Raw genomic sequence first — 15,576 nt, 5'->3', positions numbered from 1 at the left:
AAGTCTGAAATTATAAAGAGAAAATGCTGGAAAGAGATGCACCTGAAATGCTTGACTTCAGGGACCAATAAGTATAATATGTAGGGAGAAACTGCAGATGCTGGTTTAAACCGAAGGCAGACACAAAAAGCTGGAGTAACTCAACAGGTCAGGCAGTATTCCTGGAGAAAAGGAATAGGTGATGTTTCTGGTCGAGACCCTTCTTCAGACTGGGTGTCAGGGGAGAGGGAAATGAGAGGAAAAAAGTCAAATGAAAGAGACACAAGAAGCAAGTGGGATGTTTTTAAAAGTGTGCTGACAAAAGCCTGCGTACATCCCCATTAGAGTGAAGAGTAAAGCAGGCAAACTTAAGGAAGCTTAGCTGACGAGGGAAAACAGGATGGATGCATGGGACAGGTATAGGCAACTGGGATCAAGTGTATCCCTGGAGGAGTTTCGGGAACTAAGGAGTAAACTGGAAAAAGGAGGTCAGAAGGGCAAAAGGGGGCCAGGAGATAGCTCTGGCAGGTAGCATTAAGGACAATCCCAAAAGATTTTATAAATACATAAGGGCAAAAAGGGTAACTAGAGAGTGGGACCTCTCAGGAATCAAAGTGGTCACTTCTGTGTGGAGCCACAGGAGATGGGCAAGGTCCTCAATGAGTATTTCTCCTCAGTATTTACCGAGCAGAAAGGCAGTAGGTAAGGAGGAACTTGGGACAGTCAATGGAAGTGTCTTGGGAGCAGTCAGTGTTACCGTTGAAGAAGTACTGAAGGTACTGTCGTGTATGAAGGAAGACAAATCTCCCGGGGCCTGATCTGTCCGAGGACATTGTGAGAAACTAGAGGAAATTGCGGGAGCCCTGGTTGAAATTTACTGGAGAGTATTTTGAGGAATAGTTTATACAGGCATTTGGATGGGCAAGGGCTGATTGGGGATAGTCAGCATGGTTTTGTACGTGGGAGGTCGTGTCTCACAAATCTGATTGATTTTTTTGAAGACGTGAGCAAAAAGATCGATGAGGGCAGAGCTGTAGATGTTGTATACGTGGACTTCACTAAGGCATTCAAACAAGGTTCCGCATGGTAGGCTGCTCAGGAAGGTTGGATCGCATGGGATCCAAGGAGAGATACTGTAGTTAAATAGATAGTAAATTGGCTCTATGGAAGGAAGCAGAGGGTGATGGTGGAAGGTTGCTTCACGGACTGGAGATCTATGACTAGTGGTGTGACTCAGGGTTCGGTGCTGGGCTCATTACTGTTTATCATCTACATCAATGATTTGGATGAGAATATACAGGGCAAGATTAGCAAGTTTGCTGATGATACAAAAGTGAGTGGTTTTGCAGATAGTGAAGACGGTTGTGAAAGATTGCAGCAAGATCTAGATGGATTGGCCGGGTGGGCTGAGAAAAGGTTGATGGAATTTAATACAGAGAAGTGTGAGGACGTCTTGGGACGTCTAACAAGGGCAGCACCTACAGTGAATGGTAGGCCTTTGGGGAGTGTTGTAGAGGAGTGCAGGTGCATGGTTCATTGAAGGTCCAGTCGCAGGTAGATAAGGTGGTCAAAAAGGCCTTTGGCACATTGGCCTTCATCTGTCAGAGTATTGAGTATAGAAGTTGGTAAGAGGACATTTAGAATATTGTGTTCAGTTCTGGGTATCATGTTATAGGAAAGATATTGTCAAGCTTGAAAGGGTTCAGAAAAAATTAAGAGGATGTTACCAGGACTTGAGGGTGTGAGCTATAGGGAGAGGTTGAGTAGGCTGGGTATTCCTTGGAGCGCAGAAGGATGAAGGGTGATCTTATAGAAGTGTACAAAATCATGAGAGGAATAGATCAGGTAGATGCACAGAATCTCTTGCCCAGAGGAGGGGACATAGGTTCAAGGTGAAGGGGAAAAGATTTAATAGTAATCTGAGGATTAACTATTTCACACAATGGGTGGTGGGTGTATGGAACAAGCTGCCAGAGGAGGTAGTTGAGGCTGGGACTATCCCTTCGTTGTAAGAAACAGTTGGACAGGTTTGGACGGATATGAACCAAGCACAGGCAAGTGGGACTAGTGTAGCTAGGACATTGTTGGCCAGTGTCGGGCCAAAGGCCATGCTTCCACACTGTATCACTCTATGACTCTAAGCAACAGTATTCAAGGAAAAGATCCTTTGTGAGCTGTGGGGTAGATGGTAACGAGTTTTACAGACACGGAAACTCAGCAGGATAACAGTGAAACTGGTTGAAACTAAAAATGAGACCAACAGCCAAAGACTGGAATTGTGCTGGACAATTAATCTAACAGAAGAGAGAGTAACTCAGCGGGTCAGACAGCATATCTGGAGACAAGGAATAGGTGCCGTTTCGGGTTGAGATCCTTCTTCAGACTGAAGCAGGGTCTCAACCCCAAATGTCACCTATTCCCCAGAGATGCTGTCTGACCCACTGAGTTAATCCAGCTTTGTGCCCATCTTTGGCTCAAACCAGCATTTGCAGTTCCTTCCTACAAAATTAATGTGACAGAATTGGAAGCCTGATAGTTGCAGGTTTTAAAACAGCCACTAAATCTGCCCTTGGTTTCCCCAGCTTTTACTATGGAATGACAAGTTATGGAACTGGGAGAAGACTATGGAGGTTGATACTATAGTTGGATATCAAATGTACTGAAACAATACTAAATAATTTCAGTGTGATGAGGTTGTGCGTTTTGATACCCCACTCTTAGGGTTCAACATAATAAAGACAAGACAGTTAAATGATTAACAACTGGCAGTTTAGTTTTATAACTGGGGAAGGGGGAGATACTGAAAGCTAGGCAAACAAAAATGCTCTCTATTTGTTTTCAGATTTCCAGTAATAGTTCTAAATTTTAGTGCAGTATAAAAATGGCGAGTTGGTCCTTTTAACATCCAAAGAATCAACTCCAGAGGATCACAAAGTGTGTTGGTGGTTTCACTCTGAAATACTATTTTTCCTCAATCTGTTTTCTCAATTTTAAGTTCTCAATTGCAGGTTGTCCAAATTATCTTTGACTTTATTCCAGGTATATTTACTGTTCCTTTGGAAGGACAGTACCTCATCACTGCAGTTCTTGCTCCTCAGAGGAATGAACACATTGAAGCAACCCTCACTGTTTCTAATCGAAGTATCACACAGATGGACACGGCTGGCTATCGGATAGAGCTGTTGGAATCTCAAAGACCCTTCCTAAGAAGAGAGATTTGTGGGGGAATCGGGACCTTCAACCTGATTCTAAATCTTAAAGTTGGGGATGAAGTGAGTGTCTTTGTGATTGATGGTAAACTAGTCAACACAGATGAAATGTACTCAACTTTCAGCGGGACTTTGCTATACGAAACATCCCCACAGAGCTAGCCAACTTGAAAACTGGGCAAATTAACGTTTAAAATACACCAATTTAGGGTGTGCAAAGGGATGTGGATATTCCTGAATCTGACAGTCAAAAAATATATAAAATGTCACTTCCTTTAAGGACTAATTCCACCAAGTTAGAATTCTGCATAAGCTTCCGGCTTATGATTTTAACATTCAAGACTTTTAAATAATCTTTCCATAATAGGATTTCACGATCAGTCATTTTACTAACTTAAAAAGTATTGTCTGTTGTGAGAGTTACTTTGAAATAGTACAATTTCACTTGTTGACACAGTTTACCAGAATGTCACAGCTGGAGGGTTGTCCAATCAAATGTTTTACATATTTATGGATGTGCAAACTTTATCCATGTGATGGCAATTTTTAATTTTTTTTTTCATTTTCTGGGTAGTTATTTTCAGTTGTACTGTTGACAATCTGTTCTTAATTCAGCAACAAAATATTCCCCCCTTCACCCTCACTCTATATTTAAATCACAGGGGAAATGTTCCCTAAAGCTTAAACCTGCTCTGAAATGCAATCTTGGGAGTAAATAGATAAAATTAAGAATGATACAATTCCATTATGTCTGTGAAGATGCAAGAATTTATAGTAATAATTTACTACTTAAACCTGTGCTCCGCTTTATGATATACTGGCTTAGTGTTAATGGTTATAGGGAGAAGGCAGGAGAATGGGGTTGAGTGGGAAAGATAGATCAGCCATGATTGAATGGCAGAGTAGACCTTATTAGACCGAATGGCCTAATTCTGCTCCTATCACTTATGAAAAGTAGCTTTGCTGCATACCATCAAAATGCATAATTTGAAGGGGTTATTGCACTTGCATAGGTAAATTCTTGTCTTGTGCTCTCTTGCTACATGTTATGTTCCTGTATGAATCAGTGCACCAATGTAAACCAACAAAACTGAATTTAGTTATGCATGTTGCCAAAATGTTAACATGCATCATCGGGTTCTTTGGTGGGATGGGGGGGTGGTAGAGGAAGGGAGAATCATTTATTTTCTTGACACTTGCTTTAAACAACATTAAGACATGGACAACTACAAGAAAGGTAAAAAGCCATTCGGGAAAAATCTTTGAAAAGTAAAAATATGCTAAGCGCAATAAACAATCGATGGTGGGAGAATGTGGTAGATGGAATGCAATTCATAATGAATGGCTCACACCATAAACCACCTCAAACTCAGGTTATCATTGGCTATATTTATTGGACTCTATAGCCAGTCTATTAAAATATTTTGTGTCCAAATAAATAGCAATTTGCTTTTGCTAATGTCTTACAATAATGCAATTTTAGGTTGCCTTTTGGAATTAATATTCTATAAACTGAAAATGTTAATTCATACAAATTGGATATCAACTTTAACTCTTTAACACTACTTTATCACAAGCATTTTATAAAAACAAGCTAGAGAAACAATTCAAAGAACATTTGAAAGAGTATTAATATAACTTTTGATATTTATAATAGCTAAATATACAATTTTCCCACTCACCTACACTTAAACTTCAGACAATATATTTGTTAGATTTTATTAAAATAAATAGTTCATTATTTTACTTTGGAAGGTCTCCTTTCTTGTAGCATGAAGATCTTCCTTTAAACAAGATCCTTCATTGATTTTGGTGCAAAGGAATCACTTGAGTATTCTGGTACAGACAATGGTTAGGCCCAAATGAAATGCTCACACATCCTCCTCCACAGAGCACTACATTGTTTCAATATTAAATGTTATTTTAAGATGGAAGATGCCAGAGCAGATAATTATATTGAAAGATCCATAATGGTAATTCAATTCAATTCAATTCAACTTTAATGTCATTGCACAAATACTAAGTATGGGTACAACGAAATGCAGTTTTGCGTCAGTCCGTAGTAGTAGTGCATATAGAAATTTAAAAAAAAGAAGATACAGAATAATTAAACAATGGGGACGGAGGGACCGGAGAAATCTATCGGCGGGACTCCGAGTTCAGCAATGTGATGGTATAATTGTAGAAGCTGTTTTATCAAGGTTAATAATCCTATTGATTAAACATATATTTATAAAAACATGCACATTTTATGTTTACCTTGTATGCTGTTTTCCTTGGCATTAAAATAACAAACAAATGTTTAACCTTCAGTTTTAAAGGAAAGAAAAACAAATAGGAAGTGCTGGGATATAGAAACATAAAATTTGAAATACTCAACAAGTCAGATAGTGTGTGGAGAAGTCGCTTAATTTGAGTATTTCCAGTATTTAAAAATATTGTATGGTCAATTATTCCTCGTTTTAAAAACAATGAAGATTTAGGTCCAAGAAAATTTGCACGGGTCCCCCAATGAGCTAACTTATAGAAAGTCTAGTGTAACCAGTTTTAATCAACCAATTTTTAATTGTTCATTGTTCAAACAATTTTTAAAGCATATCTTCTAAACCTAAAATAAGTAAAATACTCTAGGATCAAGTTAAAATCAGCGATCAATAATGGGTGTGGACTTGATGGGTCGAAGGGTTTATTTCCATACTTCTCTCTGACACTACAGAAGTGAAGAAAAACATGAATTCTATTGAAGTATTTTGAAACCCAAAATGCATGTGAACTTTTGCTCTTTGAATGATCTGGTCTCATGTATTATTGTACCAATGAGGATATTTTACTGTTTTATCAAGGTTAATAATCCTATTGATTAAACATATATTTATAAAAACATGCACATTTTATGTTTACCTTGTATGCTGTTTTCCTTGGCATTAAAATAACAAACCAATACAAAGTCCACTGAACAAAGTAATACTGCCAGGCAAGTCAGTCTATACGCAATTCTAATAAAGTTGTGGGTCTGAAACACCACAATTTTTTTTCTGCTCCGTCACTGAGGAAACCCAGTAGTGAAATGCCTCAAAATACCCAGTGTATAAACTAAAGAGAACTCGCTAGACCTTTGGTTTGACAGGAGTTTGCTCGTCCGTGTGTCAAACGACGTTCTGCCATCGCTTTGCCACAGCCTGTGCCACATCTGTGCCTCTGCGGAGATCGGCCGCAGTGCATGCCTCTCCGCCGCAAGTCAGTAGGTGACCCATTGTCTGTACCTCTCCACGGTTACATTTGTCAGAGTTCGAGAGGCCCCACTTCTTCAGGTTGAGTCCGCAACGTCCCACTCCAGTGCGGAGGCAGTTTAGGGCTTTCCAGATAGTATAAGGCAGGTGGTGGCCTGGTGCCATCTGTTGTTTGGTTTTGGTGCCTGGTACGGTTGGCTCTAGTTCCATGAAGCTGTTCTGACTCTTCAGGTGTTTCTTGGCATGTTGGTGATTGTGCAAGGGGCAGGAGTGAGGGAGCAACAAAGTTGACATTCTATTGTCAGTGAAATATGAGGTGTAGCATAGACACCAAAAATTAACATCCCTCTGTTACTTTATCTTTCAATAATATTACGCTTCCCTACATTATACTATTGACCAGTTCTATTTGATACAGCAGATCCATTTCTCTAGGGAACCAAGTTACAATGTGTTTTTGCCTTTTGCTCCAAGGTCACTTCTGCTAGTTGAGAAATTGCATGTAGGACAGTCGAATCAAAATTCTCACCTTAAGCTAAAACTTGCCTGTATTCACTCCAGATGATCAGAAAGATTGAGACATTTGGTGATTAAGGTCCTGTCAATTTCTCATCTGCACTCCCAATGTTGTAATATATATCATGGGATTCTTCGCTCACACAGGACAAACTCCCAGCTTTAATCCACTGAAACAAGTTACCTACTCAAATAAAACACATGCTGTAGTAACTCAGCAGGTCAGGCAACATCTCTGGAAGGAATGGATAGGTGGCGTTTCAGGTCGGGAAGCTTTTTCAGAATGCAGAAGAGTCACAATCTGAAACTTTGCCCATCCATTCCCTTGAGAGTTACTGCCAAACCTGCCGAGTTACTCCAGCATAGTTTTATCCAAATTTGCAGCATCTGCACTTCCTTGTTCCTCACCGACTCAAATCATTTTTCAACTCACAGAATACTCTAGATCACACAAACGTACAAGATTTCTGATGTTATATTTATTCCATGACCCTATAATAAATGTCCCACCAAGAATGTGTACATACACACATGGAATGAAGATTGTATTAAACATGGTTAATAATAAGTACACATTCTGCCATACATACAATCACTAAAATCCAAGGTTGACCCACAACGGGTATCATAAATGACACAACAAAATCAAATTTCAGCTCAGACTTTCTCTTGATAAGGGGTGTGCAAATACTTTCCATTATCAGAAACATAACAATACCGTATTTTCAACACAATGTCACTAAGTGTATAATTTCTTAATTTGAAAACTATACAGAGATGTGTTCAATTTACTACTTCATCAAAATGTGTACAGGTTTTAGTACATTGTGTAAACCCTGTACCAGGATTATAATTGATCATTAGTAGAAAGCCCCTTAGAATTGACTTGGGTTGAGTGACAAATACAAAGTTCATTATTTCTTGCCACTTGAACAAATGAAGATATTTCCAGATATAACCACAAATAGTTCAAAGTGAAGAACACTGAATTAAGAAATATGATTGTTATTTTCCTTTCACCCAGTATAATACAACCAATTTAAGCACTTTAAACAGTATAATTATCTTTTCATATGTGTTGTCATAACACACTAATCCACATCTTTCATAGAAAGAATCACTTGCTGCAATGTGAAATGCCTTCATGCAAAATCCTTCCTGTGCTGCTGGAACATGGCTGACATTTTTTTTTATCAATGGAAGGTATTCATGAGAGAATAGATGACATTATGGCAATAGGTTACAAAATACATTTAAAGTTACAAATAGCCTGCCTCCACCCAATTAGCCAGCCGTTGTAAGAAGTGTCAGGTTACACCTACACCTTTTCTCTTCTATTTAAGTGATCAGGTACCATTTATATCTGATTTACAGGGATGAAAGTGCAATTTGTTTGATTTAAAAAAAAAACCCAATTGAAATCACAATACAAAATTGGCATTCATTAACACCACAGATGAAGCAGCACCATATAGCATTAGGTTTTGCAATATGAATCAGACTGTTACACAAGATGTAACGGCGATTTAGTTATTGTTTGATTCCATTATATTCAACAGATTGAGCCCATTTTCCTGGCATTATCACTTTCAAGACACTGAGGAATCTCTAATCTAAACCATGATGTTTTAAAAAGTTACTAGAAGTAGCAACTGGAATGATGAGAGTAGAGTGCGAACAGTATGTGCAATGTTTTTGCATATAGACGGCACATGACTAAAATCATGTTTTTCCTTCTGCTGCAACCAGTTGGTAAAATGAACACTAGGCAATATTCCTGAGAATTGTGCTGGTATTAACTGCATATTCATGCTTATACAACAATTGAATCAGTACATAAAATAAACATAACTATCTTTAATCTATACCCGAACCAGACTTTTGGAAAAGTATGAACAGTACTTGGGATTTCTTTGACAAGAAATCAATGAATATAATTTCTAATTAAGTTCTTCCATATTGATACTTGGCAGCACATCTCGCCAATAGTTGAAGTGGCTGTATTCTGGATAAATAAAAGCAGAACACTGTTCCTGATTTAGTAAAGGAAAGACATGTTCAACGAGCTCACTCAACCTCAAATACCTAACAAGGAGAGAGAGAGAAAGGTCACAATTAGAGCAAATTATTTTTTTTCTCCATTAAGTACAAAATAAATCACACTAATGTTCTCATTAAACAGATGGGATGCAAGATAAAACTCATTGTCTATCACCTATAAACATTGAAGGAAAAGTAATGCATTTTTCAAGTTACAGAATTAAAGTTTGTACATTGTTCATTCCAACATCACCTTCAATTTTCATTATTTCTTGGGCAAAACTGGAGCTTCTCTGATTGAGTGCCTGTTACCTTACCCAAGTACTTACTTGGATATAAGCTGCAACAGTTTTTATGGAAGGAAGTTGAACAGAAATATTACATGCCCAGCACTGTCCTCATTCGCACACTTTCTCCAGCAAGGATCACAGGATGATTATAAATGTTAATCATGATTGAACAAAAATTCAGAGAGCTCTAATAAAAGGTCATTGACCTGAAATGTCAACATAATATAATAACATAAATGACAACTCTTCTTCACAGATTCTACCTGACCTACTGAGTATTTTCAGCAATCTGTTTTTACTATTGAACATAAACTTCCCAAAGCAAGGGCCATTGATAAACAGAGATTAACTTCAGTATTAATCAAGCACTAAATTTGGGATCTTTTGAGTGTTTGTTTTGTTAACAACGCTGAAAGTGTTGCTACATATGATTTCCTGTTATATTCGCAATTTGTTTCGGTTGCAGTTCTTGTCAGCAAAAAATAACCTGCTTCTTTCTTTCCTCTGCCTGCATTGCCTCAAAGTGACCACTAAAAATTGCATGTGAACAACCAAGCCAATTCTTTGTGGCAACAGAGGCTTGTCTCTGTACAGTTTCTCAATCACTTCATACGGATGAGGCCAAAGTAGAGGACTGATCAAATGCTAGAACCTTCAGCTCGCATCTTAGCTAATGTGCATTAGTAAACACACCTGGAATCTGGATAAACATTTAACTGATGAAACACAGAAACATAAGAAGTTATTTTGTTGTACATGAAACTTGATAGAAACTTTTTAAAAAATGAACAAGATATTTATCAGGAATGGATTCAATACTTCACTGTGGCTTGCAGGATTTTGAAAATGCTCTCATCTCTAAGAGCAGTAATGTTAGAATGTTATTAAACCTATGACAATTCTATTAAAAATCTTGATTAAATCTGCATTGTTTGACATAGTAATCAAAATACATAAAGGCTTTAGCAATAAATAGGAATTTATTTGGAAGCCAAAAGGAGTGCAAAACCCCTGAACCTTACACACAAAAAAAGCACTTCTTAAATTTATGGGATTTATTTAATGTTTATGTGTTTCTTTCCTTCCAACTGCATATCCAATTTTCTCTTCTGTCCGATTGAAATCTAGTTTGCCTGGCGTTTCTCTCCGTTTTCTTTGCGCAATCTAATTGTACTTCTCTTTACCTTTGTACGTATTCTCTCAAGCTACTTGCATTACAAATCTCTTTCTATCATGAGGGTTGAAGTAAACTGGATAGGATTGTACACGACTTAAATTCAAGTATATTGAGTATATTTTCTGTGAGACTATTTAGGAAATGGGAGATCAACATCTTTTATAAAGAAAGTGGCCACATTATACTATTAGCAACCGTGCAATATGTGGAAGGATAATTTGGATTATAAAATTTGGTAGGGATTTGCGAGTGATTAAATGGGCTTCAAAACTCAGCATTACATGACAACATCAATACCAGTAGGCCAGCGAAGAACCTGGTCCTCCATGCATCAAAATCATTACATGTCTACCCCAGTGTTGCTTTCCCGCCCAATTCTTGATACCGTTATTATCCAGAAATTTGTTCTAAAGGAATCCAATGTCTAGCCTCCAACACACACCAGAGAATTCTAAACATTTACGATACGATATAACTTTATTTATCCCAGGATGGAAATTGGTCTGCTAACAATCATAAAGCACAACAAGATACATGAACCATGAAATTAAAGTTACGAGTGGAAAGACCAGGATTTGGGATGTGCAAAGATTGGGGGGTGGGGGGGTCATTCTACCCCACGACAGAAGGGGGAAGAGTTGTGCAGTTTGATAGCAACAGGGGAAAAAAGATCTCCTGCGGCGTTCTGTGCTGCATCTTGGTGGAACCAGTCAGTTGCTGAAGGTGCTCCTCAGGTTGACCATGGAGGGGGTGAGCTGTATTGGCCAAGATGCCCCGCACTTTGAGGAGCATCCTCCCAAGACCATCTCCAATGAAACCAACTCCACTCCCAGGATGGAACCAACCTTCCTGATGAGCGGGTTGATCCATTTACCACCCTGAATGAAGAAATGTATACCTCTTCTCAGTTTTAAATGACCCAGCCTTATTACAATCTCCGGGTTCCAGCCTATGCAGGATGTAGAGAATTTTGACCCAAAGTTTAAGTGGATGAAGGCTCAGTACGATTTATAATTGGAGATAATAATGGATTTTTTGCATTGGAGGAACGTTAGTTGGGAAAAGTGCAGAAACTGAAGAACAGATAAGGAGTATAAGTGTCAGAAAGACATGTTGCAACTTTATAGAGCTGGTTAAACCACATTTGGCAGAGTGTGTGTAGTTCTGATTAGCCCAGGAAAGATGTGGAGGCTTTGGAGTGTTGAGAGCTTTACCAGTATGCTGCCTGGATTATAAAGGATACTTGCCTCAAGGATAAGTTCGACAAACTAGGATTGATTTATTCTAGAAAGTCAGAAGCTGAGGGAAGAATAATGAAAGGTTAAAATTAAGAGAGGCATGGATGGACAGAATATTTTCCCAGGATGGAAATAATATTAGAGGACTCTCGCGGCGAGAGGGCCTGATCATCGGACCACCCGTAGCAGCGACTGCGGGGGCTCTGGAGGCCCTGACCACGGGTGAACAACAAAGAGGAGGATGACTGAACTTTTGGTGCCTTCCCTCACAGTGGGAAACTTTGATTCCGCTGTGTGGGGATATTTATGTTAAAGTCTATCGTGTGTTCTGTTCTTTTTTATTCGTATGGCTGTATAAATTTCACTGTACCAATTGGTACATGTGACAATAAATGTCTCTTGAATCTTGAATCTCTTAAAGTCAGAGTGGAATGTTTAAATGAGATGTGCAGCAGCAACTTAAAAAAAAGAGGCACGCACTTAAAACATACTACCAGGAGTGGTGGTGAAAGCAGATAAAATTGCGGTATTTAAGACTTTTATATGGGCACATGAATCTGCAGGGCTGGAGGCACATGGAGTATTGCAGGCAGCAGGGATTAGTTTAACTTGGCATCAGGTTTGGCATTGACATTGTGTGCGTAAGGCCCTGTTTCTGTACTATGTTCCATGGAAAATTAAGTTTGGAAAATAACTTTGTGTAAAGGAATAACCCGGTGTCAACATTTTGGGGAGAATAAAAGATATTTATGGAGCACCACATTGTGCAGGAGTAGTTGGCAAGAGCGGAAGCTGTGTGCGGCATTTGGAAGGCTGGAACAAAAGTAAGCAATGACAGAGTGAAACAAGAGAAATAATTTGACACATTCTGCAATACTCCCTGCACCCTTCTATTGGGGGGGATGGGATGTAATGTACTAAGAATTGTAGTGAGTGGTACAAGGAAGTTAACGACGAACTTCTCTTGTTTGTGCGATGTTGTGCTGAACATGATGTCAAGACAAACTAATCCTATCTAGCTGCACATGATCCATATTCCTTAATTTCCTGCATATTTATGTGCTGCTCTAAAAGCTTCTTAAATGCCATTGTTGTATGGCAGTGCATTCCTGGCACCCAGCACTCTCTATGTTAAAAATATATAATTTGTACATCTCCTTTAAACTTTATCCATCTCACGTTAAAGCTGTGCTCTCTCAGCAAGGAGATTTAGTTTAGTTTATTGTCATGTTGCACCAAGGTACAGTGAAAAGCTTTTGTTGCATGAGACAGCCAGGAATGAAGAATGGGAAATTATGGTCATTGATGAGAATTGAGATTTGACATGTATAAAGGCAAATGGTTTTAGACTGAACACATTGAGGAAAGCTGCAACTGGTGTAGGAATTGGCAAGTCAATCTGTTCCAAATTCCTTGGCACCTCCGCTCACTGGGTGTGAACCAACTACTTGGATTTGAAATGGTTATTATGTTAAAAAGTGTAAAATTACTGACAATTAAAAAAAATGTGGCAAAGTGCAGCCGTCATACAAAAAAAATCTTCTACATATATATTTTACACACGCTCCCTAGTTTTTTTGCCAGCATTTTCCTTTCTCAATTTAAAATATTTTTAGTTGATTTCCCCAGTCATAGAGTTCCTTTAAATGGAACTGTTGTGGCATTTGCTGTCAGTGGTAAAAGAACAACATGTGTGGTTTACATACCACTGACAGGGTTTCACAGGTGCTATAAGGATATTTCTGCTACGCTATGTTGCATCTTGCACAGCTTCCTTTGGTGAGTGGGTCACGCAGAATATCTGGAGTGCAATAGGCAAGGTTTCAGCTCAGGATCCTTCTTCAGACTGAAGGGTTCCGACCCAAAAAGTCACCTATCGAATCAGTCTGAAGAAGAGCCCCAACCAAAGTGTCACCCATCCATGTTTTTCCAGAGATGCTGAGTAACTCCAGCACTTTGTCTCTTTTTTGTAAAGCAGCATCTGCAGTTCCTTGTCTCTCAGCGTTCCTATGCAGGGCAAAGAACAGGCGGCAAAAAAAAAAAAAAAAAGCTCGGTCCTAAAGGAATACTTACGAAGATTTATTGCCCTTGGTTTGCTCCTGTATTAGTTCGCCTTTAGGATTAACTGTAAAGATTCTGTAGTCTGGGACTCCCACTTGCTTGTAGGCACAAACATCCTAAAAACAATAGCAAAAGATGTGAAATATTGTAATCCTCCTCTTCCTCCCCTTTCCAAAAGTTCCGATATTGAAATCTCAAGTTAACAAATCAGTATTAAATGACAAAGTCTGACAAATATAGGTATTTTAACTTTGTGTGGAATTTTGCATGCTTTCCTACTGTATAAAACATTCACTAGGCCATTTTTAATCTATGGAAGTATTGGTAGTAACTTACATTCGGTCGGTTCCCAAAAGCAGCGTAGAAAGGATGGTTGTAAACATTAAACAGACTTTTGATGTCATTCAAACATTCTATCTTAAATTTTTCTGGTTTCTTCTCTATTACTTCTCTGCAATTAAATGGGTAGAATATCAGATGTACAATTAATTCCTGTTTATTATCATTGCTTATACTACAAGTAATAAAGGCACAATGGTGCAGAGGTAAAGCTGCTGCCTCACAGCTCGATCTTGACTACGGGTGCTGTCTGTGTAGAGTTTGCATTCTCCCTGTGACTTCACGGGTTTTCTCCGGGTGTTCTGGTTTCCTACCACATCCCAAAGACATGCAGGTTTGTAGGTGTAGGAAGGAACTGCAGATGTTGGTTTAATCCGATTATAAGACACAAAATGCTGGAGTAACTCAGCGGGACAGGCAGCATCTCTGGAGAGAAGGGATGGGTGACATTTTGGGTCAAGCCCCTTCTTTGTAGGTTGATTGCCTTCTGTAAAAGTGTGTACGGGTGATGGATGGACAGCATGGACTTGGTGGGGCCGAAGGGCCTGTTTCCACGCCGTATCTCTAATACTAAAAAACTATATACAGAGGGAGAATGGACTTTTACTTGTGCATAAAACCTGTTCCACAAACCTTAGTCAGGATTGTGACTTGGAATCCTACCAGCTATATGTCATGTTTTATTTGATAGGTTGAAATGCAAATAATCCATGACAGACAACTGAAATTAGTTTAGAGATAATTCCACCTCAGGGAAATGTCACTGTCAAAGATTTTGAGTAATTTACCTTTTACTTCTGTGGTTACGAACACAGATAACACAAGTTAATTCTGGAAAATGTTCCTCTAAATGTTTTAATTTACAGCTACTTTGAAATGTTTACAGTATTGAGAATTTTTTCATTGAAACAATAAAATGTTTAACATTAAACTATAAAACGAGCTAACAAAGAGTAGGATTGAACCTATGCTGTCAGATGTTCACAACTCCACTCTACCACATGCAATCTAGCAATATTGTTGGATTATCTTTGATGTCTGGCCAAGTCCAACAGGTTTTGTCAAGAAACATTTCTGGCACTGTAGCAGATTCAACTATCCAATAACTAAACCTCATATTTTATCAAGACATCTAATTTCTATCTACCTTGTGTGAGAACAAATGTTCCCTGTCCCTCGCTACATGTGACAATAAACTAAACTAAATCTACAGAAGACCTATCAATGAGGAAATCAGTCTGCTTATCAATAGCCAGATCCATAAACTCCTTTACAAGCCAATACATCAATTGGTGAAAGGTCACAAGATGCTGGAGTAGCTCAGCAGGTCAGATAACATCTTTGGAGAACATGGATAGGTGACATTTCTGGTTGGGACTCTTCTAGTCATGATCCGAAACATTACCTACCCATGTTCTCCAGAGACGTTGCCTGACCTGCTGAATTACTCATGCACTTTGTTTCCTTTTACTGTAAACCAGCATCTGTAATTCTTTA

The 15,576-nt window shown here is 38.6% G+C and overlaps 2 protein-coding genes across 6 annotated transcripts in view; one reads left to right on the top strand and one right to left on the bottom strand.

Moving 5' to 3' along the window:
- emilin2 (elastin microfibril interfacer 2) overlaps positions 1–4,929 on the top strand; it is a 66,257-nt gene extending 61,328 nt beyond the window's left edge. The window contains exon 7 of the mRNA XM_033019597.1: positions 3,019–4,929. Within this exon, the coding sequence (XP_032875488.1) occupies positions 3,019–3,350 (332 nt within the window). The 3' untranslated portion in view covers positions 3,351–4,929. The remainder of the gene's footprint in view (positions 1–3,018) is intronic.
- Positions 4,930–7,391: 2,462 nt separating this feature from the next.
- The window catches only part of lpin2 (lipin 2), a 122,014-nt gene continuing 113,829 nt past the window's right edge, over positions 7,392–15,576 (bottom strand). For all 5 annotated transcript variants that reach the window (XM_033019602.1, XM_033019598.1, XM_033019600.1 and 2 more), the window contains 3 exons: positions 14,077–14,191; positions 13,753–13,856; positions 7,392–9,019 (listed from right to left, as the gene is read on the bottom strand). In XM_033019602.1, coding sequence (XP_032875493.1) covers positions 8,875–9,019; positions 13,753–13,856; positions 14,077–14,191 — 364 coding nt within the window. In that variant the 3' untranslated portion in view covers positions 7,392–8,874. The remainder of the gene's footprint in view (positions 9,020–13,752; positions 13,857–14,076; positions 14,192–15,576) is intronic.

Source organism: Amblyraja radiata, chromosome 4 (genome assembly GCF_010909765.2).
Source record: "Amblyraja radiata isolate CabotCenter1 chromosome 4, sAmbRad1.1.pri, whole genome shotgun sequence".
In the NCBI taxonomy this organism is placed as follows: Eukaryota; Metazoa; Chordata; class Chondrichthyes; order Rajiformes; family Rajidae; genus Amblyraja; species Amblyraja radiata.
Note: the sequence above shows the minus strand (reverse complement) of the source record. Positions and strands in the feature narration are given on the sequence as shown.